At 40.5% G+C, this 23,450-nt stretch overlaps 2 protein-coding genes across 5 annotated transcripts in view; both read right to left on the reverse strand.

Moving 5' to 3' along the window:
* Positions 1-2,779: 2,779 nt before the first annotated feature.
* On the reverse strand, positions 2,780-9,184 carry SMIM9 (small integral membrane protein 9). The gene is made up of 6 exons (XM_036841017.1): positions 9,098-9,184; positions 8,718-8,909; positions 7,704-7,833; positions 4,760-4,853; positions 3,932-4,001; positions 2,780-2,857 (listed from the first exon to the last, which is right to left on the reverse strand). The coding sequence occupies exons 1-4, from the start codon at positions 9,102-9,104 to the stop codon at positions 4,826-4,828; spliced, it is 357 nt and encodes a 118-aa protein (XP_036696912.1). The 5' UTR covers positions 9,105-9,184; the 3' UTR covers positions 2,780-2,857; positions 3,932-4,001; positions 4,760-4,825.
* A 2,347-nt stretch (positions 9,185-11,531) lies between these two features.
* The window catches only part of F8 (coagulation factor VIII), a 121,203-nt gene continuing 109,284 nt past the window's right edge, over positions 11,532-23,450 (reverse strand). For 2 of the 4 annotated variants that reach the window (XM_036839703.1, XM_036839705.1), the window contains 2 exons: positions 22,814-22,990; positions 11,532-13,055 (listed from right to left, as the gene is read on the reverse strand). In XM_036839703.1, the coding sequence (XP_036695598.1) occupies positions 12,900-13,055; positions 22,814-22,990 (333 nt within the window). In that variant the 3' untranslated portion in view covers positions 11,532-12,899. Of the gene's footprint in view, positions 13,056-15,463; positions 15,611-22,813; positions 22,991-23,450 lie in introns of all 4 variants that reach the window. The other 2 variants (XM_036839704.1, XM_036839706.1) reach the window with 2 other exon arrangements.

The raw sequence follows: 23,450 nt of genomic DNA on the forward strand, positions 1-23,450 counted from the left end.
TGGACCTTCCAGTACCTCATAGACAAGAAGGGAAAATCCAGGGGCAAGAGTTTGCAACCAGATCACCCAGTTTTCTCTGCTAAGAGGCTGAGCTCACGTGATTGCTGGCTCCCTTCCCCAAGATTACCCTGAAGGAACTATAGGAGGCTGAGATACACACACACACACACACACACACACACACACACACACACAGAGGCAGAGACAGAGACACAGAGAGAGAGAGAGAGGAGAGAGAGCTATTGAAATTAAGACAGTGCGATACCGGTGCAGGGATAGATTAATGGAGCAATGAGATAGATTAGAAAATGCAGAAACGCACCCAGTCACGTGTATAACTGTGTATACGATACAGGTGCCATGTTAGGTAAGTAAAGAGGGACTTTTCATTAACCAAAGCTGGAAAATGGTTATTTATATTGAAAGAGATGAAGCTGGAACCCTCCTCCATGCTATATGCAGAAAAAAAATCTATTCCAGATGGATTAAGGACTTCTGTGTCAAAAACACAACTTTAAAGCTCTTGACAGAAAACAGCAGTGAAGAACTTTTAGACTTCGGGATAGAGAAAGATTTCTTAAACAATGCAGACAAACCATTGACTATAAAACAATATTGATCAGTTTGACTTTAGCATTAAGAACTTTTACTCATCAAAAGACAAACTAAAAAGCAAAAAAGACCAGTTGTGCTTTTGCAGAAAATATTTTCAATACACACAACTGACGAAGAATTCCTATTATGAATATATAAAGGTCTACAAATTAATAAGGAAAACACAAACAATCCAGCAGATAAATGAGTAAAAAACACGAATAAACATTTCACAGATGGAGAAACACACGTGAACAATAAACAAATGAACAGATGTTCAACCTCATTAGTGATCAGACCGCAATGAAATACCACTGCACCTCCATTCAATTATCAAAAATTTAAATGTCTAACAATATCAAGTGTTGGAGAAGATGTGAATCCATATGAGTTCTTGAATATTTCTGCTGGGAGTACTGCTGTTGGCAGTACTATTTAGGAGAACAGTTTTGCATTATCTCATAAAACTGAACACTACCTCCTGAGCCAGCAATCCCGCTTCAGGGATAGGTTTTGTGAAACTTGATAATCTAATTTTAAAATATGTGTGGACTTGTAAAGAACAAGAATTGCCAAAGCACTCTAGAAGAACAATGTGGGGGAACTGCCTTCTAGATTGCAAGACTTATAACAAAACTATGTTAATTAGGAGAGCATGGTATGGGCACAGAAATAGACAAATAGACCATTGGAACAGAAGAGAGAGGAGAAATGGTGACATGACAAGAGGCACTGCAGAGCAGTAGGGAAAGGACACGCTTGCAGTAAGGGCAACTGGGGATCCATAGGATCAAAACAGAAACCGAGACTGGTTACAGGTGAAGGCAAACACGCTATCTAAACTACTGCAGTCGGAGAACTTCAGAGGGAGTGAGTCCTCGAGCAAAATGTAGTTAAAGTTTTTGTCGAGGCAGAGCTCAGGGTGGAAAAGTACTGGGAGGGCAAGTCGGCTGACTCAGAGGATGCATGGTCATGCAGCCGGTCTTTTTTTCGACATTCCCATGCCTTTTTCTGGTCGGCCGGTTCCAGCTCAGGGTGCTCAGCGCTCAGAACCAGGCTTTGCTCCTTGGAATTTATTGCAGCTATCTGCTTTTCTCAATTCCTAGAACTGCCTCGAGGCACACAAATTCAGTTCAAAGTTCATGACTGGAAAAATATAGTTTTTCACAGTGTTTTTAAAAAATGAAATTAGACTTTACCTCACACCATACAAAAATTTATTCCGAGTAGCTGAAGGACTTAAAGGTGAAAGGCAAAACTATAAAACTTTTAGAAGACAATATAGGAGACATCCTTTATGACTCTGGGGTAGAAAAGCACTTACGCAGAGGAAAATGATTGCCAAATCGCACTACATTAAAATAAGCACTTCTTACCCCTAGGTTCTTCATGACCTTTTTTTTTTTTTCTTAGATTCCATATATATGTGTTAGCATACGGTATTTGTTTTTCTCTTTCTGACTTACTTCACTCTGTATGACAGACTCTAGGTCGGGAATAAAGACAGAGACCTACTAGAGAATGAACTTGGGGATATGGGGAGGGGGAAGGGTAAGCTGTGACAAAGTGAGAGAGCGGCATGGATATATATACACTACCAAATGTAAAACAGCTAGCTAGTGGGAAGCAGCCGCATAGCACAGGGAGATCAGCTTGGTGCTTTGTGACCACCTAGAGGAGTGGGATAGGGTGGGAGGGAGACGCAAGAGGGAGGGGCTATGGGGATATATGTATACGTATAGCCGATTCACTTTGTTATAAAGCAGAAACTAACACACCATTGTAAAGCAATTATACTCCAATAAAGATGTTAAAAAATAAATAAATAAAATAAAATAAAATAAGCACTTCTGCTGATCAAAATACATCATATCGAGAATGAAAATACAATCCTCAAACTGAGGGAAGATATTTTCCACATCTTTAGCCTACAAAATATTAGTATACAGAGTATAGAAAGAATTCCTACTGATCAATAAGGAATAACTGAAACTAAAATTAGAAAAATGGGCAAAATTCATAGACGAGAAAGACAAATGTCCTATAAACACATGAAAAGGTCTTCCATCTCATCAGTTATCGGGGAAATGCAAAGTAAGAAAACAATAAGATACCATTACTTATCCGCCAGCTTGGCAAAAAATTGAAAGACTGGTGATGCTGCATCTTCTCAAGGATGTGGATGTATTTAATAATTGGTGCCTTTGACTCAGAAAGTCAGTCACAGTGTGATAGTCTTCAGAGGAACTCTTGCACTTGTACACTACAAGACATGCAGTAATATTTAGAATAAAAAAGACAGGAAACAGTACAGATGTCCGTCTACAGTCGATGGTGTAAATGATTGGAGATCTTTTCATACAGTTGGGTGGAAATGGGCTACAGGCATCCACGTGGATGAATCTCAAAACACAAAATAAGAAAATCACAGGAGAATGCATGCCTATGATTTAGTTTTTATAGTTTAAAAAGAGGCAGGGCTCTGGCGTGAGGAGACAGGATGGGGATTACAGACCCAATGCAGCCAAAAATAAATAAATAAATACATTTATAAAAAGAAAAAGAAGCTTAAAAATTCTGGGGCACCAAGCCTAGGGATACTTCAGGAATTTTTAAAATACAAGCAAAATTAAGTAATATATTGCCAAGCATAACTGGCAAAAATATAAAGAAAACCAAGGAAACAACGCAATGTTCAAGAGAGTAGGAGGAGGGAGGGCTGTGAGCTTCGAGCAGAACCTGGAAACTCTGTACAAGCGCTACGTGGACCAGCGTGAGGCTTTAACATGCTCCCAGCCTGTGACCCAACAACTGCACGTTCAGCAGTTTGTCTTAAGGAACAAGCTGGGCAAGATATAAAGACTATAAAGATGTGTGTAAGGATGCAGCTCTTCTTTTCATTGTTACTTAGACTTCCCTCCCCAGCTCCCATGTGCTGAGTAGTGGGGGGGAAATTTAAGTAAACGTCCAATCTGATTTAAAGGTTAGTGCAAGCTGATAAGTTAAACTGTCACTTCAAGTTTGGTCAGAGGATGGTCTCCTCCTGCTGTGTGGAGTGTGGGACAAAGGGTGTGTGGCTGGATCTCACCTCCGTGTCAATGAGAACATCCATTCGGTCTTTCTTCCTCTTCGCATCTTTCAGGCAGTAGATTCCTAACCCCATCCCTGCGCGTGCTTAGGCCCCAAGTCCGGGAGGGATCCCCAAAGCCTCCCTTTCCCACACCTCACCCAACCCATAACCGAATCCTGATCCTCTTCCTTCACCCTCTGTCTGGATTCCGACTCTTCCTGCAACTCCGCCGACTCCCACCCTGGTCCCAACGAAACTGTCTCTCACCTGGATTTCGGTAAACCTCCCGGCTGGTCTCCCTGCTTCTGACCTTCTCAACATGGCAACTGAGATGACCCTTTAAAAACACCCATCAAATGACGTCCCTTCTCTGCTCCCTGCTTTCTGTTGGCTCCCAGTAGAGCCCAGATGCTTTCTGAGGCCCCTGGCCCTGCTGTGCCCTCCACCCGAGCCAGGCTTGGTGTTTGTTTTGTTACCTGCCCAGAACAGGAGGTGTTCAATAGTGCCCACGGAGTGAATGATTTCCAACCCAGAACGGCAAAGGGGAAAGCAAATGAATAACGTGTAAAACTACCACCTGCATTACATTTGTAATAGTGAACAAGTACAAACACCCTAAATTATTATTATATGGGGGGTGCTTAAACGACTTCTGTCGAATCCACTGCAAGGAATATTATGCAACACTTCCTGATATGGAAAGATAGCCACGATATGTCATACAGTGAAGGAAATATGTTTAAATTTGTTTAATTCAGCATCTCTCCAACTTAATTGGCCACAAAGCCCTATTGTGTCATAACGTTTATTAAAACAGAACTATTGTTTCAGGTAACAAATTTTAGGAAACTGGTAGTATAAGCATAGAAAAAAGATTGAAAGGAGATACACCAAGATGTAAACAATGTTTATTTCTGGGTGCTAGAATGATGGGTACTTTTTCTTCTTTCTATATTTTATGAAATTTTTTCAAATAAGTATGTATTATTTTATAATTAAAACAGTAATAAGTCTACTATCGCTTTTTCAATTGCATGTTTTAAAGGAGAAAATAAAAGCAAAGGTAGTTTAAGATGGAAGACAATTTCATTTTACCTGATAGATACTTCCTCAATGCACACAAATAGCACACTCTGCACTCTCTTGGAATCTTCTAGTACTTCACTGGACTGGTTCACCTATGAGGATACTGGGAAAGGAAGAGAAAATGACGACTGCTGAACTGAGTTTAAATTCCAGTACACTGTCTTGGTCTGCACAGAGCTACTTTGTAGTTACATCACCTTTTCCAAGATAGGATTTTGGACAGCTTCTTTTCTTAACATGAACCAAGTAATTTCATATTGCAAAAATGCTTTCATGACTTGAGAAAGTAAGAGTAAGAGTGTGGTATTGGAGTGTGATCAGATAGTTTTTCTTTTTTTGTTTTTAAAGTTTCTCTTAAAAAACTTACTAATTAAACAATACGTTTTGTTGTGGAAAGATTGGAAAGGGCAGACAGACAAAAATAAACATGAAACTACATAACAACAACATAGTGATAATTAAAGTCACCTATGCACTATCACAAGGAGATGACCAATGTCTAAATCTTTCGTTAGGTCCTTAAAAGTTTGTTTCCCTGTACATATAGCTTTTCACAACAAATTGGGTGAAATTGTATATCCTCTGTTATAATCTGCTTTTTTCCACTCAGCAGTATTTCATGAATCTGATCCCATGTGATTACCCTTCTACAGCAACGTTTTTCCACTCAGCAGTATTTCATGAATCTGATTCCATGTGATTACCCTTCTACAGCAACGTTTTGGTGACTGTGTAGTACTCGTATGAATGTTCACTGCTTTCTTTAACCAGCCAAGAATCATTTAAGTTGGTTCTATTTTTTCACTAGTATAAACCGTACTAGAAATTCGTTAGATTGAATACGTGTGTTTTTGCGTACTTGCCAGGGCCCTGAGAGGTTAGCCAGGCTTCCATGCTGATTTCCTCAGGTAGCAGCTAGCCTAAGCCTTCCTTACGGCCACCGCTAATGGTTATAGAGGGTGAATAAAGAGGCACAGAGAAACTGTTTGCAATCCTGACTGTGAAATGTATTCATAAAAAATAAGTATTATTCGGCGTCTACTATGTGCACCCCGTATGACTAGAGACTCAAACCTTCCTTTAATTTTGCAATATTTAAAAAAATTATGCCTTGAAGTGTTTTCTTCTGTTGAATTATTTTGGTTGTTTTCTACCAAAAAATTAATTATGTCTCCTGCATCTATCATTTTTTTTCTCTAATCTTACTTTCACTAAGGTCTTTGTTTATCTCTATTTAATAGTGCCAGCTTTTTGGATCCCTTTATATTTTGTCATCCATGTTTTATTTTGTTTTGCTCTTACTGTCCTTGCTTGTTCCCAGCAAGGGTTTACTGGTTTTTCTCCCCAGGCTGAGCCATTTACTTCACAGAAGGAAATATTTCTCTCGGCATGTTGCCTGCCTGTCTTCGCAGAAGTCCCTCTGTGTGTGCGTGTTTCACCAAAGCCTCAGATGTTTCTGATGCAGCCAGCCTGCTGGCCAGAGTTTGAGCAACAGTGATTTAAAAGATAGCGAATCAAATGTATGTTGACTTGAGTCCTGGCTTCTTTAGTTGGGAAATGCAGTCTTCCTCTGTGCTTGGGAAGAGGGAACAGGGTTGGTGAACACAGAGCCTGTACTTCCTGCGGTGGGGGAGGGACAACTCTGAAGGGGGTCACCCGAGGCCTTGCAGGGCTTGCAAGGCGGTTCAGCTTCTCCCTTCCTGCCCCTGCGCCCGGCAGGCGTTGATCCCTGATAATACCCTGCACACAACACTCCCGACACACAGTCTGCTTCCCGCGTATCTGGTTCTCTCAAGTCTGGGTGTGGCTCTTCTTGGTTAAGAGAGCTTTGAACCGAAATAGACCATGTGCCCCTGATCTCCAGCTTCCACTCCCCACCCCCGCCCCATACAGTGATGGAGCAGGAAGAGGGCAACCGCCGTAAACGCTCCCCGTTGAAAAGAGGAAGACTGGGAGGCCTACAGCAGTCCCTGCTCTGTAGCAATTCTGGAATCCTGCTGGTCAGCACTGATCACGCCCAGCTCTTCCTCCTGTAAGGAGGAGCTCCCTGGCCTGTGGCCCATCCTCCAGGAGGCTCCCCCGGTCCACCATTCTCTGTGGCTGTACCTGAAGCAAGTGTCGGGAGCAGGCCCTCCTAGGGGCCTTCAGAGCCCATGTGCTTCTCATGGCCGATCAGAGGTCCGAATACTGCTGTACGGCTCAAACAATGAATAGCTCATTTAGTTCTGTTTGGCTCCTGTCAGTTCCAGGTGCCAGGAACCATATCCAAGTTTGTTTCCTAGACATGGTTCTTGATCTGTGGTCGTTTTGAGGTTATCAGGAGCCTTAGGTGGGGATGCCACACCCTTCACCTGATCTTTGACCTCAGCCACTTTATTAGATTGCGCAGTTTGAACAGCCCTGAGCCACCAGGTTGTAATTGTTCAGTTGTCTTATTTCTCTGTCTCTAGTAATCAGGACAGAGACAGGCAAGTGGTCATCTCTTAGTAAATACTGATTGAATTAATAAAATTCAGGCTTTTCTAGCTAAGCTGAAGTATTTTGTTAGCTATTTCAGGAATCTCTTTGGCTTCATATGATTTAATAATAAATATTTCGGCAAATTTTCAGGCAATTGAAAAGTTAATCATATGTTTTCCATGTATAGTTCCTAAACTAAAGGGAAGGATAATTAGGAGTTAATGAAGTTAGTATAAGAAAAAAAAAAGATCAGTTGCAAACACTGGTCTTTAAACATCACATGTCAGTGGTTGGAAACGTAGGGGGTGGGTTGGAGAAAAAAAGAGAACATGCAGGAGACTTTTTCAAAGGGGGACACACGGACTTTCAGAGTGGTGTTCCCACAATCACCTTCCTCAAAACTTTCCCTTAGTTACAGATGCGCAGGCTGGTGTGGAACTTGGCCGTTCCTGCCTCTCCCTCGGTTCCCCCTCTCCTCCCCCCAGCAGCTTACGTGAGGCAGCAGAGGGTCCCCATGATTGCTGAAATGATCAGAAAAGCAAAAATGGCAGCTGTAGGGATGGAGCTCCTGATGAGATCCCACAGGTAATCACTGAAGTTGCTCAGCCAGGACCTGGAAGTTTCTGCAGGAAGAGCATAGACAGTCACTGAGGAGAGGCTAAGTGATGAAGCTGGGATTTCAAACCTGGTTCAAGTTCAAATAGTTGTCCCAGATCTCAGGTTCTTATAGTTGCCCAGGGCCCATATTCCTAACAACTTTGCTGTGCTAAGAGATTAAAGGAATACACTTTTGGGGAAAAAAAAGGTATCCTCAGATAGATATCATCTTTTCCTCCTTGTATGTCAAATAGGAGCAATAATCTCCGCCCCAGATCGCTTAAAGGTTGTTTGGAGGTCTCTGTGAATCAATGGGGTACACTGTGAGCGAGGAGCACGCCTTAACAGACACCATGCTGTTGCCTAGAGGGTGTTCGGGGGGCTGAGCGCCCTGTGTCCCGTGAGGAGAAAGGAGATGGCCACCTGCCCCAGTGGCACCAAGAGGAGGAGGAGGAGGCCGGGCGGCTGGCAGAAGGAGGCTCAGAGGGAAGAGGCAGGGCAAACAGAAGTGTCTGTGGCGTGAAGTCAGGAGGGTTCACCACTCACAATGATACCCTTTCCAGAGATGGGAAGGAACTGAGCACCACGCTGGGCTTTGGGAGCACCTAAGCCACGGGTCACTGGCTCATCAGCTTTAGCTTAAATTTCGCTTCCTTTCTGAAGTCCTTCTTGACCCCTCCCCCCAAACAACTTTAATTATCCCTTTGTCCTCAGGGAGCATTTGTCATATTTCACGGAAGGTTGACACCTATGGCTTTGGCTTAGTGGGTTCATGCTTGTTGAACCAAACCAGAAATACTTTGCTTTCCTGCGAACATTATTTTTAAATACAGAATCAGTCTTTCCTGACCTGAGACAGGAATCTTACGTCCTATGAAGATAGGAACATTCATCGTAACAGCAAACACACCCCTTGAGCGTGGTTCCAATCCATCCTGGTCTTGTATTCCGAAGGCAGATAAAGGTGACAGAGACAAAGCGACAGTTTCCAACAAGAGGCAAGTCAGAGAGCACAGCAGTTTCGGGGGTTCCATGGGCTCTCCCGAGGGCCTGCACCGAGGGGAGATGGCTTTTTCCTTGGCTTGTCCCAAGGCAGCTCTGTCTGAAAAGTCAGAAAATGGTGGTTTAGTTTTTATTGCAAAACTAAAGCTATTATGAACACAAGAAAAATTCACTGACTGCCACTGTTGAGTCCTGAACACAGCCAGTTTCCAAAGCAAAAACCATCCCGCCTTCAAGAAACAAAACGACACAAGACAGAAATTGACTGTGCTCCGTCGGATCAGGTACCTGACATCCCCTCCTAAACCACATCCCCCTTCGGGCTTTTCCAGCTCAATTAGTGGAAACTCTTTAAGTTGTTCAGGCCAAACCCTGTGGTGTCATCTTTGACTCTGCTTTTTCAGTCCCACATCCTTTTCGTTTTGTTTTGTTTTGAGTTGGGTTTATTACTGAATCAGCAAATAAGCAGTATAAATGGTTAACCAGGTATGAATTTCAGTGGATAAGGGGGCACAGTCCATCATGGGGGTGGCGGTGGCCCAGAAGTTCTGCAGTCACAGGAGTTCGTAGCTTCCTGCTTGCTGCCACTGAACAGCCAAAGAGATCTCACTTTGTTGTAAGTCAGGTAGTGTCCTACTGACTTCCCTGAACTCATGTCCTATTATCTACTCTTGATCACTCCACCTCAGCCTCATTTCCTCTGGAACAAGCCACACGTGCTCCTCTCTGTTTTGTTCACATAGGCTGTTCAGGTGCTCAATAAATATGTTTTGAATGAATGAATGGGTGGTGAATTTGGGCAGATATTGTTCATTGCCTGTCATCACCACCCCCTTTTCACTTATTACATGCCACCAGAGAGGCTAGAAAAGCTGAATCCGCCTTCTCCCAGCCAGCCTTGCTGCTAACAATGGCTATGGGACATAGTGTTGGACACTGAAGCATAATGGACATCTGATGGGTGGCTTCCGGGAAGATTTTCTGCTGTCTTGATAAAAGAAATGGCGCTACCATTTTCCCTTTGTGCTGCCTTGAACATTCTTTAAGTGTTACCTGGGGTTGGAGGAGCCATCCTGTGACCATCAGGCAATGGACACAAGGAAAAGGCCAAGAAAATGACATCTATTCTGGCTCTGACAATTTTAAGCCACTAAACCAACACCTCTATCTGCCCACCTCTCAACTACTAGGTCTGAGAAAAATAAACTCCTATTTGAGCTTTCTATTACTTAAGACATTTAGAACTGACACTCTCATCCACTGTTGAGACCTGTGTCAGGTAAGGTGGCAAAGAAGCCAGTGAATCAGGCCTCCGTTTTCAGAAGAAGCTGGCCAGAGTCTTCCTTTAAGGTTTCTGAAGTTCCAAATAGAATTCTACTCCTCCTTATGATATCATCTACTGCATTTGACTCGCCCCCAGTCTCCCTCTATTTGACAGCTAAGTATACAGACGTTTTCTTCTGTCTATGCATAAACATTTGTGTTGATACTGAAATCCATCCTCATGGTAGCCATATCCTCTTGGGCTTGAAGATTTCTAAGATATTTTGTTTGCCACGTGGTATCTACTGCACCTTCAAATAGTGTATGTATGGGATTTGAATAGATGATAAAGGTGGCATTTCATTTCAGTGGGGAAAAAGAGATGGTTTAACGTGATGACTGGCTATTCATTCGGATGCACTGACTGGAGTGAGAGCCATACACACAAAAATAAATTCTAGATGGATCAAGGACTAAACAAAAATAAAACCATATACATATTGGGATAAAACACGAGTGGAGTTTTTTGTAATCTTGGGGTGAAAAAAGCTACTCTGAGCATGTCATAAAACCCCAAAGCCATAGGTGAAAATAATGATAAATTTATTGCATAAAAATGTAAAGCTTTCATACAGCAAAACATTGTAAAGAAAGATAAAAGATTAATGACAAATTAGGTGAAAAATTCCACAACATATATGACAGATAATAGGTTAATGTCCTTAACATACAAAGAACTCTTACAAATCAATTTTTTAAAAAGGATGATCAGCTCCATAGAAGAACTGGCATAAATGAATCAGTCAGAAAAACAATGGATAAATAAATTGTGATATATATTATATAATGGATTACTCTACTGCAATTAAAGTGAGCCACTAGGAAATATATGCAATAAGGGTTGTTTCCAGTTTGGAAGTGTTATGGGTAGTGCTGCCCTGTCTCTTGGTTCACATGGCAGTTCTGGGTCTAGGTCATTACCCAACAGAGTTGCCACAGGTTATCTTTATGCTCAACTTTTGTAGATAATGCCAGATTGTTTTCCAAAATAATTATATCACTTTGAGTTTATTTTTGTATATGGTATGAGGAAATGTTCTAATTTCATTCTTTTACATGTAGCTGTCCAGTTTTCCCAGCACCACTTATTGAAGAGACTGTCTTTTCTTCATTGTATATTCTTGTCTCCTTTGTCGTAGATTAATTGACCATAGGTGTGTGGGTTTATTTCTGGGCTGTCTATCCTGTTCCATTGGTTTATGTGTCTGTTTTTGTCTGTTTTTGAGCCATTACCATACTGTTTTGATGACTGTAGCTTTGTAATACAGTCTGAAGTCAGGGAGCATGATTCCTCTAGTTTTGTTCTTGTTTCTCAAGATGTTTTGGCTGTTCAGGGTCTTTTGTATTTCCATATAAATTTTAGAATTGTTTGTTCTGATTCTGGAAAAATGCCATTGGTATTTTGATAAAGATTGCATTAAATCTGTAGATTGCCTTGGGTAGCATTGTCATTTTAAGAATATTAATTTTTCCAATCCATGAACACAGTATATTTGTCCATCTGTGTCATCTTCATCAGGGTCTCGTAGGTTTCTGAATACAGGTCCCCCATTAGCCAAACCAGCTGGAGTATGATTGCAAACACTGAACTCGTAAAAGGGATCCCAGGAGATGTGGGCGATGCAAGTACAGCATTTCTCACATTAGGTTCACTACATTCTGCTGCAGCCTCTCCCGGATTCTGGTTGGTCACAACCTCTAGAAAACTTATAAAAGGGGGGTTTGTGGGATGGGCCAGAGCCCAGACTACTGCCTTTACTCCTTCTGGTGCTAATGGATGTCAAGGTTAAGAATCTCTCCCTCTGCTACTGGATCAAGGCTCCATTTCTAACTTTTTAAGTTAGCTTCACCTCATAAATTATAAAATTTCATTGTTCACATTTTTATTTCCAGTATAAAAGCACAACTCTCAAAGGCATTTGTTTTCACATGTCAATGTTTTGTTTAACTGATTATTGAGGAAACCAGCGGGAAGACAAAAGAGCTGGTTCCAAGAGCATTTGAAAAATAAAGATGTATGTGGTCAATGGGAAAAGAATGCCAAAACAAGATGATTAAGTTAGACATAAAAGTGGTTAACCTTTTACAAGGAGTCAAACCATATCACCTTATTGATTTCTGTAAATTAACCTCTAACCTTAATGGACTTTTACAGGACAGTAAACCATTCCCAACCTTATCTGTCAGGGATGGGGTGAGGTGGGGGTTCCTCTTGGGCAGTTAGGGAACAGAATTTCCTGGTACATTTTGTTGTGTTGTTTCAGCAGGAAATTAGCTGAGAAGGGAGTAAAATGAGTGCATGATTAGAATTACAATGTTGTATCTCCTATCCCAGAGAGCCATGGATTTTCCTCATTTTTCTGTGGAAATATTAAAAATATGTCCTTTAGAAGCCTAGTATGATCATGACCTTTCTTGGTCACCACAGAGGAGGAAGTGGTGGCCGTGTCCGGAGGAGAATGCTTTCCAGCTGAGTTTCCTCATTGCTTTTTGCCTGATTACCTTGGAAGGAAGGAACAATCTGGGAGCGGCCACAGCAAATGCGCAAGAGGTAAATTGGATGCAACAGCCCCAGAGAACGAAGGACACATGACGATTGATTTGGGAGGCTTCAGGGCATATCTGCCGGGACTGAGGAGTTGAAATACATAGAAAAACGATGGCACCATGGGCAGCGTGGGGGCAGGAGTGACCTGGAGGGCGGGCTCAGAGGGATGCTGGACCCAAATCAGGAAAGGGCCCGGGGCCAGGAAGGAGAGACCAGGCCTCAGTACTGCTGCTGCGCCTCGCAGCCCAGAAGCTCCAGCCTCAGGGCGATGTGGTGCGCCCAGCTCTGCGGGTGAATTCGAAGGAAGCGGGTAAACAGCGGGGGGTCTAGAGCGTTCACCACGGGTGTGAAGGAGTCTTGATTTCCCTGAAAAATCTGAAAGAGGAGAGGTAGCATTTGTTGGTTGACAGGAAAAGAGTTATGTTTATACACCCCCCCCACCAAGGCTCCCCAAGTCCCTTGGCCTCCTGCTTGGTCTGTAACTTTCCCTAAGCTCCGCCCCCTCATGGGCACCCACCCCAATGCCCATCGCCCAGCACGCACGCTTTTTTTCACTTCCAATTGAGGGATCCACGCTTCTGGTAGTTCAGGATTGAACCCTGGGAGGTGACTGGATGACTCGGTCCCCTGCCTCTGTACCTGGGAAAGTGGTTGTGACATCTAGAATTAAGAGCACCCTTGCTAACCTCCTGTGGAGGCCGTGCTTCCAGCTATGGCTTCCCTCTGGAATCTTCTCACCCACTTTCCCAACTAATTCAAGGAAGTTGTAAACATCATGATATTTTACTCCCAAATACTTCAACCTGCCAAGCCTTTGGGTCTCACTTTAAGTGTTATCTCTGAAACAGGACTCTTGTTGACTCTAAATCTCCTCTTGTTCATTTCCTTTACACCATTCAGAATCTTCTCATTTATCTGTTTACCTGCTTATTGACCATTTCCTTTGTTTTCACCACCAAATGTCGGTTCCATGACAGCAGAGACCTTGGTCACTGACCTTCCACACGTACAATATATATAGTATATACATAGCAAATATACTATAAACATTTGTTAAAGTTTGTGTGTTTGATAAAACTTGCAGGAAACAAAAGAGATTCTTGGATAAATATTTGTGGCATACTTTGGGGGCTTGTGCATCTTCTGCTAGACTTATTCCTTGATCTTTCCCCTCAAGAAACTGAAAGAATAATACAAGGAACACTTAAATCTCCTTTAATCTACAACAGACGCCTAGTCTCTGGTCTTTTTCTGTCCTTCATGATGTTGACATTTAAAAAAGTCTAGGACAGGCTTCCCTGGTGGCGCAGTGGTTGAGAGTCTGCCTGCCAATGCAGGGGACACGGGTTCAAGCCCTGGTCTGGGAGGATCCCACATGCCGCGGAGCAACTGGGCCCGTGAGCCACAGTTGCTGAGCCTGCGCGTCTGGAGCCTGTGCCCCGCAACAAGAGAGGCTGCGATAGTAAGAAGGCCCGCACACCGCGATGAAGAGTGGCCCCCGCTTGCCACAACTAGAGAAAGCCCTTGCACAGAAACGAAGACCCAACACAGCCATAAATAAATAAAAATAAATAAATAAAAATTTTAAAAAAAGTCTAGGACCATTGCGTTGTAGAATGTCCCACATTCTAAATTTGTGTGACTGTTTTCTTATTATTAGATTTCAGTTCAACATCTTTAGTGAGAATATTAACTAGGTGATGTGTCTTTCCCACCATATCACATCAGAGGACACATGATGCTGATTCCTCCAGAGTTTGACCCTTAGTTAAGGTGATGTCCACCAGATCTCTCTTTTATAAAGGTAATAACTTCCCTTACCTAACAATCTGTGGGGTTGGACTTTGAGACTGTGTAAATATTCGGTTCCACATTAAGCTTTCATCCAATGGTTTTAGTATCTACTGAAGTTCCTTACAAGTATTATATACTGTATTGATGGTTGGTTTCTTAATTTTGTCATGTCTTCTACATTTATTACCTGGAATTCTTCTGTGGAGAAGAACGTCTCCTCTCCCTTTATATTTTGATGATGATAATGGACTCCAAGATGTTCCAGTAACACCTGGCAGTTTCCTGGCTCTGGTCTTGGAATCTCTAAGGAGCCCAGGTTCCTTTTACTAGGAAATGGTATTTGGAAACCAAGACTGTTCTGGGTTGGCTTAGGCTCTGCTCTAGGCCAAGGCTCACGTACACCATGTCTTCTCAGCTTGGACATTTTTATCTCATGGCAGAGAGCAGAGGCACCAGAGACTGAGCCAAACACACGATCACATTGAAAGCTTCTGTTGGAAAGTGGTTTATATCACGTCTACTTACACTGCATTGGTCAACATGAGTCCTACTGTGAAGCCCAAAGTCAATGGAGTTTTCAAAAAAGGAGGAAGTGAAAAATCAAGAATAATACCTTTGTGACTTCCCTGGTGGCACAGTGGTTAAGACTCCGCCTGCCAATGCAGGGAACATGGGTTCGATCCCTGGTCTGGGAAGATTCCACATGCCGCGGAGCAACTAAGCCCATGCGCCACAACTACTGAGCCTGTGCTCTAGAGCCCGTGAGCCACAACTACTGAGCCCGTGAGCCACAACTACTGAAGCCCGTGTGCCTAGAGCCCGTGCTCCACAACAAGAGAAGCCACCGCAATGAGAAGCCCGCGCACCACAACGAAGAGTAGCCCCCGCTCACCACAACTAGAGAAAGCCCGGTTGCAGCAACAAAGACCCAACGCAGCCAAAAATAAATAAGTAAATAAATAAATTTAAAAAAAATAAAAGAATAATACCTTTTACCTCATCTGCTATTTTCTGTTCATTCATCACAGCAATGAGGTGATTTTACAATATGTAGTCAGAGATAAGAGGTTTGGGTGGCTTGTTAGGTTTCTTAGTCCACAAGCACCCTCTACTGTTGATAAAGAGAAGTGCAATTTCTGTAACAGATGGGATAGGAAGATATGTCTTGTGATTTTGTGACTCATTTTTGCTTTTCCAGAACACTTAATTTCCACCACTGAAAGTTATGGTATTCTTTGTCTTCTAGTTATTCTGTGAGTTATGGGTGGTTTTATTTGCAATTTTAAAATATATCTACAGAGAGATAGTTAGATAGACAGATGGTTTTTGAAGGCTGTATGGAGAGATTTAGGCAGCTGCCATTATTTAATGAGAATGTACAACTCAGTATTTGGAATTTTAAAATGCTATTTTAAATTATCTTTCTATTTGTTTCTGGCATGTAGAAATACAATAAAATTTTCTATTGATTTTGTTTTCAGCAAGCTTGCAAACTTATCTTAGTAATTCTAATAATTTAGATAGATAGATTCTTTTGGATTTTCTATGTATGCCATCGTATCTTCCACATATTATGAGAGTTTTTTTTCCCAATCCTAATACATTTTATTTCTTTTTCTTACCTTACTGCATTGCTTAGGACCTCCAATACAGTTTTTAATAAAAGTGGACGGGGCAGATCAAAGATGGCTATGAATTTTTTTGATACTCCTCCCATGGAGAGGTAGGTGTATTTTGACTTTTTTTTTTGGCCGTGCCACGCAGCTTGCGGGATCTTAGCTTACCGACCAGGGATTGAACCCAGGCCACTGCAGTGAAAGCACCAAGTCCTAATCACTGGACCTCCAGGGAATTCCCTTGTTTTTTTTTTTAAATTGAAGTATAGCTGATTTACAATATTGTGTTAGTTTCAGATATACAGCAAAGTGATTCAGTTATATATATATATATTTTTCCAGATTATTTTCCATTATAGGTTATTACAAGATACTGAATATAGTTCCCAGTGCTATACAGTAAATCCTTGTTGCTTATCTATTTTATGTATAGTAGTGTATATCTGTTAATCCCAAACTCCTAATTTATCTCTCTTCCCCCCACCCTTCCCCTTTGGTAACTATAAGTTTATTTTCTATGTCTGTGAGTCTATTTCTGTTTTGTAAATGAGTTCATTTGTATCATTTCTTTTAGATTCCACATATAAGTGATATCATGTGATATTTGTCTTTCTGTGTCTGACTTACTTCACTTAGTATGATAATCTCTAGGTCCATCCATGTTGCTGCAAATGGCATTGTTTCATTCTTTTTTATGGCTGAGTAGTATTCCATTGTATATATGTACCACATCATCTTTATCCATTCCTCTGTCCTTGGACACTTAGGTTGCTTCCATGTCCTGGCTATTGTAAATACTGCTGCAGTGAACATTGGGGCGCATGTGTCTTTTGATTTGTTTTGAGTTGGGGTGGGCAATTGATTCTGTGGGCTGATAGAGTATGGCAGCAGAGGTGGTGCTGTGCCAAGTTCAACAGGACTGACAGCTTCCACCTTGGTTTCTTGGAATCTAGCTTTTATGTAAGAAGAGTGACTATCCTAAGACCACCATGCTGAGAGGCCCTGAAGAGACATCAGTGGATGAAAAGGTCAAGGAGAAACAAGATACCAGGCAAGTGAGCAAAGAAGCCATCTAGGAAGTAGATCCATCCATCCATACCCACTGACACCCCATGGATCACAGACAAACCAGCCAGCCAGATCAACCTAAATTCCTGATCCACAAAATTGTGGCCAAGTTTCAGGGTAGTCTGTGATGCAGCAATAGATAAATGGTATCTTATTTTTAATCTCAAAGGGAAACCTTTCTGTGTTTCACCTAAAATAGTATATTTGCTGTAAAATTTTTGTGAATATCCTTTATCAGATTGCGTAGTTTCCCTACTAGTCTTAGTTTGTTAAATTTTCCCATTAAGAATAGATATTGAATTTTATGAATCTTTTTCTCAGCATTTATTGGCTGTATAATCCTGAAGTTCATTAATGTGATGGATTGCATTAATTTCTAATGTTAAGCCAACCTTGCATTCCTAGGATAAATCTAACACATACATATTGCTAATATTTTGTTTCGGATCTATGTTCATGAGTAAAGTTGGCCTATTATTTTCCTTTCTAATAAACTTGTCCTTGTTGTGATTTGTTGTCATCATTTAAAGAGTTGGATAATGTAAATACAAGCTTTTTCCATTTTTCTGGAAGAATCTTTGTAATAATGGTATTATTTCTCCCTTGAAAATTTGGTAGAGTATTTAGTATAGCCATCTGAATCTGGAGTTTTCTTTGTAGGAAGATTTTTGAACACCAATTCAATTTTTCAAAGGTTGTAGGAGTTTCCGCACTTCCACCGCAGGGGGACCAGGTTCCATCCCTCGTCGGGGAACTAAGATCCCACAAGTTGTGGGGCACGGACAATAAAAAAAAATGGTTGTAGGAGTTTCAGGGTTTTCGATTCCTTCTTGAGTAAGTTATATTTACTAGAAATTATCCATTTTACCTAATTTTCCAAATTTACTGTCCTAAGGTTAATAAATATCCTCATTTTTTTATGTTGGCAGGATTTTACTGGGTGGTAAAATCAGTCATGCAAGTTGGAAATTTTTTTTTTTTTGGCTGTGGCTGCACAGCTTGCGGGATCTTAGTTCCCCCACCAGGGATTGAACCCGGGCCCCCTGCAATGTAAGCTCAGAGCCTTAACCACTGGACTGCCAGGGAAGTCCCTGAAAAATTTTTTTTAGTTTTTGCTTAAATGCATGAAAAATATTTCACCAGATTTTCTTTCTTTTGGGGGCAGGTTTCAGATTTTTCCTTTTAGCATCACATGGATATCATTAATTATCTTCTGATTTTCATTATTGCTTAGAAATCGCCTGTCAGCTTGTCACTCTTATTATGGTAATGTATGTGTCTTCTGGTTCCTTTTTATTGTGGTAAAATGTACATAACATAAAATTTATCATCTTAACCATTTTAAATTGTAAAATTCAGTGGCATTTACTACATTCACCATTATCTAGTTCCAGAATATTTCTATCACTGCAAAAGGAAATCCAGTACCCATCAGGAAGCCACTCCCCATTTACCCTTCTCTCCAATCTCTGGTAATCACTAATCTGTTTCCTGTCTCTCTATATTTGCCTATTCTGGATATTTCATATAAATGGAATCATACAATATGTAGTCTTTTGTGTCTGACTTCTTTCACTTAGCATATTTTCAAGGTTCATCCATATTGTAGCATGCATCAGCATGTCTATGTTTTGTAATGGCTGAATAATATTCAGCTGTATGGATAGACCAGACTTTGTTTATCCACCAGTTGATGGACATATGGGTCATTTTCACCCATTGGCTATTGTGAATAGTGCTGCTATGAGCATTTGCCTGCAAGTTTTTGTTAATTGCCTATTTTCAATTCTTTTGGGTACACACCCAGTAGCAGAATTGCTGGGATCATATGGTAATTCTATGGTTTCTACAGTGCCTGCCTATTTTGCATTGCCATCAGCAGTATGGGTTCCAATTTTTCTACATCCTTGCTAACACTTCTTACTTTCTGTATTAAAAAAATTACAGCCATCCTAGTAAGTGTGAAGTAATATCTCATTGTGGTTTTGATTTGCATTTTTCTAATGACTAATGATGTTGGTGTTGATGTGCTTGTTGGCCATTTGTATATCTTCTTTGGAGAAATGCCTATGGAAGTCCTTTGCCTATTTTTAAATTTGGTTGTCTTTTTGTTGAGTTTAAGAATTCTTTTCATATCTATTTTTCTTCTGTTGTTTGTGATTATGGTTCACATCTAAAAAACCATTTGTAAAATCCAAGGTCATGAAGATTTACCTCTATATTTTCTTCCAAGAGTTTTAAAGTTTTAGTTCTTATATTTAGGTATTTGATCTATTTTGAATTAATTTTTGTATATGGTGTGTGGTGACTTCATTCTTTTGCATGTGGCTATCCAGTTTTCCCAGCATTATTTGTTGAAGAGACTATTCTTTTCCCATTGAATGGTCTTGGCACCCTTATCGAAAATCAATTTACTATAGATGTATAGCCTTATTTCTGGACTTGAATTCTATCTTTATGTCACTACCACAGTGTTTGGATTACTGTAGCTTTGTAGTAAGTTTTGAAATTGGGAAGTGTGAATCCGGTAACTGTTTTTTCAAGATTGTTTTTGCTATTTTGGGTCCCTTGCAATTACAGATGAATTTTAAGATCAGCTTGGCCATTTCTGCAAAAATGGCCATTGGGATTTTGATAGGGATTGCACTGAATCTGTAGAAAGCTTTGGTTAGTAGTGTCATCTTAATAATGTGTTCCAATCCATTAACCCAGGATGTCTCTCCATTCATTTAGGTCTTCTTTAATTTTTCAAGCAATGTTTTGTAGTTTTGAGTGTACAAGTCTTGTACCTCCTTGGTTAAGTTTATTCCTAAATATTTTATTCTTTTGGATGATATTTTAAATGAAATTTTTTTCTTAATTTTCTTTTCAGATTTTTCACTACTAGTGTATGGAAACACAACACATTTTTGTGTGTTGATCATGTATCGTACAACTTTACTGAATTCATCTATTAGTTTTAATAGTTTTTTGTGGGTTCTTTAGGATTTTCTATGATAAAATCATATCATTGGTGAAGAGAGAGAGTTTTACTTCTTCCTTTCCAATCTGAATGCCTTTTGTTTATTTTTTATTTTTTGTAATTTCTCTGGCTATAACTTCCAGTACAGTGTTGAACAGAAGTGGCGAAAGTGGTCATCCTTGTTTGTTTGCCACTTCTCCACTATTTCCTGCATTCATTCTGGATTCCACTTATATATATATATATATATATATATATATATATATATATATATATATATATATATGGCTTTCTCTGTATAGCATTATGCCTCAATTTCTTTTTCATATGTTTCACCTTCTGTGCTCCATTCTGGGTAATTTCTTCAGATATATGTTCCAGTGACTAAATTCTCTTTGGCTGTGCCCAATTCACTATTAAGTCTTTCTTTGATTTTTAAACTTCAACAATGATGTTTTTTAATTTCTAAAAGTACTGTTTTTTCCAAAACTGCCTAATAATTTGTCATTTATTTTTATGTTTCCATAGCTCATTGCTTTAAATATTTCGTGCATAATTATTTTATGATATATATCTGATAATGTCAATATCTGATATTCTTCAGATTCTAAATTTGTATTGATTGTTTCTGCCCATTTGTAGTCAAGTTGGCTTGTTATCTTGTATGTTTGCTGATCTATGTTTATGATCTTATCATTTTAATATGTAGGAATCCTGGAGACCTAAACTGGGAATGCTTTTTCTCTAGAGAAATCATTCTTCCAGAAGCCAGGAGGTGCTACTTATCTGCAACTAGTTCTGCTCCTTTCTGGGTTTCATTACTTAATGCAGAAGTCTCACATTCCATTCTTGCATTTTGCTCAAAGCTTGGTGTCCTGAGAACAACACTAATATAAGCAGTTCCCTTTAGGAAAGTTCCTCCATTTTACATTTTCTCATTTTTCACCTCTCTTTGCTCTGATTTAAGCTCATTATTTTAAAATAAAAGCTCATTTTTTTTTTGTTTGTTTGTTTTGTTTTTTTGCTGTTGGTGGTGAGGAGGCTGGAGAGTCCCCTTTCTTCATTGAGTGCAGCAGTGCATTAAGAAGTATGTACTATCAGTGCTATAGCCTTTTTTAAATTTTGGTAATATATACATAACATATATTTTAACATTTTAACTGTTTTTAAGCGTACAAGTATGTTTGACAACAAGTATATAACAAGTACATTCACAATGTTGTGCAGCTATCACCACCAACCATCTCCAAAACGCTTCATCTTGCAAAACTGAAACTCTGGGGAGTTCCCTGGTGCTCCAGTGGTTCGGACTCTGTGCTCTCACTGCTGAGGACACGGGTTCAATCACTGGTCAGGGAACGAAGATCCCACATCCCACAAGCCACGCAGCGTGGCCAAAACAAAACAAAACAAAACGAAAAACCAAAAAATAAAAACAAAAACAAAACTGAAACTCTGTCTCCATCAAACAATAACTCTCCATTCTCCCCAGCTCCCAGCCTCTGGTAACCTCTATTCGAATTTCAGGCTCATTGTAATTGTTAATTTTATGTGTCAACTTGTCTAGGCCATATGGTGTCCAGATATTTGGTCAACCATTATTCTGGGTGTGTTGGTGAGTATGTTTTTGGATGAGATGAACATTTAATAGTAGAGTGAGTACAGCAGATGGCCGTCCCCAAAGTGGGTGGGCCTTATGCAATCAGTTGAAGGCCTGAATAGAACAAAAAGGCTGACCTTGGTCTGAGTAAGAGAGAATTCTTTTTGCATGGCCCATTTGAATTGGGACATTGGGTTTTTTTCTAGCCTTTGGGCTCAAACTCAAATGTTGGCACTTCCTGGGTTCAGACAGGAACTACACCACTGGCTCTCCTCGTTTCCAGACCTTCACACTCAGACTGAAACGTATGCCATTGGCTCTCCAGCTTGCTGATTCACCCTGCAGATCTTGAGACTTGTCAGCCTCCATAATCATGTGAGTCAATTGGTTCTGTTTCTCTGGAGAACCCTGACTAATATACTCATATAAGTGGAATTATACAATATTTGTCCTTTTATGTCTGCTCTAATTAATTTAGCCATGCATGTTACAGCATGTATCAGCGATATGCCCCTTTTAAAATGGGAATGTCCTCTAGGACATACATTATCAGTACTCTGGTTCACTAAACTGCCAGAAGCAAAAATGTTTAATCCAGCCTTGAGGGAACAAGGAATTCTTCTTGGAGGAGATGATGTTTACCTGAGACTTGAAGAATGCACCAGGTGAAAGGGTCAATAAGAAGTACCCAGAAAAAATGTTCTAGGTAGAAGAAACAGTACATATAAAAGCCTAGTGTGAGAAAGAACATGCTGTTTTTAGGGAGTTGAGGGTTTCTTAGTATGGGTGGAACTTAGAAAGCAAAGGAGCAAGTAGCAAGAGACTACGCTAGAGAGATCGGTAAGGGCCACCATCCTGAATGACATCAACATCTATGAGGATAAGCAGCTTTGGGCTCTACTCTGCTCTTTCCTGGGATGATACATTCTTGCTTGGAGTCACTTGTCCTCCCAGAATGCCTTTCATAGTGCCCTATTACTACAGATACTCAGTAAAGTTTATCCTGAAAGTCTCGTCATATATCAACCTTGTTATGTTTCTAAATGTCAAGCTCTAAGACAGGCTTTGTGCCTTTCCTGTGAGATTAGCGTACCTTTACTTTGCCATTCTGAAGAAACAGAGTCCAGTTATGGCCATCTTGACTACTGGATATGAGGAACTCCTTCACATACATGCTGGTAAGCAGAGATTTCACCCCCTGGGTGGTTACTCCTGTGACTCTCATTGTCTTCTGGAAGTCCACTTGCAGCCACTCTTTTCGATTATTTGCCTGGGGAAGTTAGTTAGAGTAGTATCTTTTTGGTCACTATTTGCTCCCAGAAATCCCCAAATCCCTTCTTAATCGTATCACAGCACTTCTCACTCTGCATATTAATTACCTGTTTGTCAGTCTCCCTTATTAGACTCAAAGCAAATTGAGGGCCGAAATTTTTCATGATTCATCTCTGTATCCCCAGAGTTAGCCATTTAATAGGGGCCCAGTAAAGGTTTGCTGAATGAATATATGAGTAATATACAGACTGACTAGAATATTAAAAGTTTGGCAATGTGTTATACAACCTATTTTGTTTAAAATAAGCCCCTGGAGGAACGGAGACCATTAACTCCATCCATTTCCCCAAGCTAGTCAGTGATTGAAAATCACAAACTGAGTGGTTCCAGAAAAGAACTGTGCCCAGTGAACTGTACATAACTATGACCCTTTGCTTTGTTGATATTTCTCTGTAAAA

Source organism: Balaenoptera musculus, chromosome X (genome assembly GCF_009873245.2).
Source record: "Balaenoptera musculus isolate JJ_BM4_2016_0621 chromosome X, mBalMus1.pri.v3, whole genome shotgun sequence".
Lineage (NCBI taxonomy): Eukaryota > Metazoa > Chordata > Mammalia > Artiodactyla > Balaenopteridae > Balaenoptera > Balaenoptera musculus.

Bases quoted from the DNA above. Each gene is read 5' to 3' on its own strand.
- SMIM9 (XM_036841017.1), bottom strand. The intron at 7,834-8,717 runs GTGTGTTTGCTG...CTCTTCCTGCAG, and splicing joins ATTGGAACCACGCTCAAGGG to AAACTTCCAGGTCCTGGCTG. The intron at 4,854-7,703 runs GTAAGCTGCTGG...TTCCTTTCCCAG, and splicing joins GGGACCCTCTGCTGCCTCAC to TATCCTCATAGGTGAACCAG.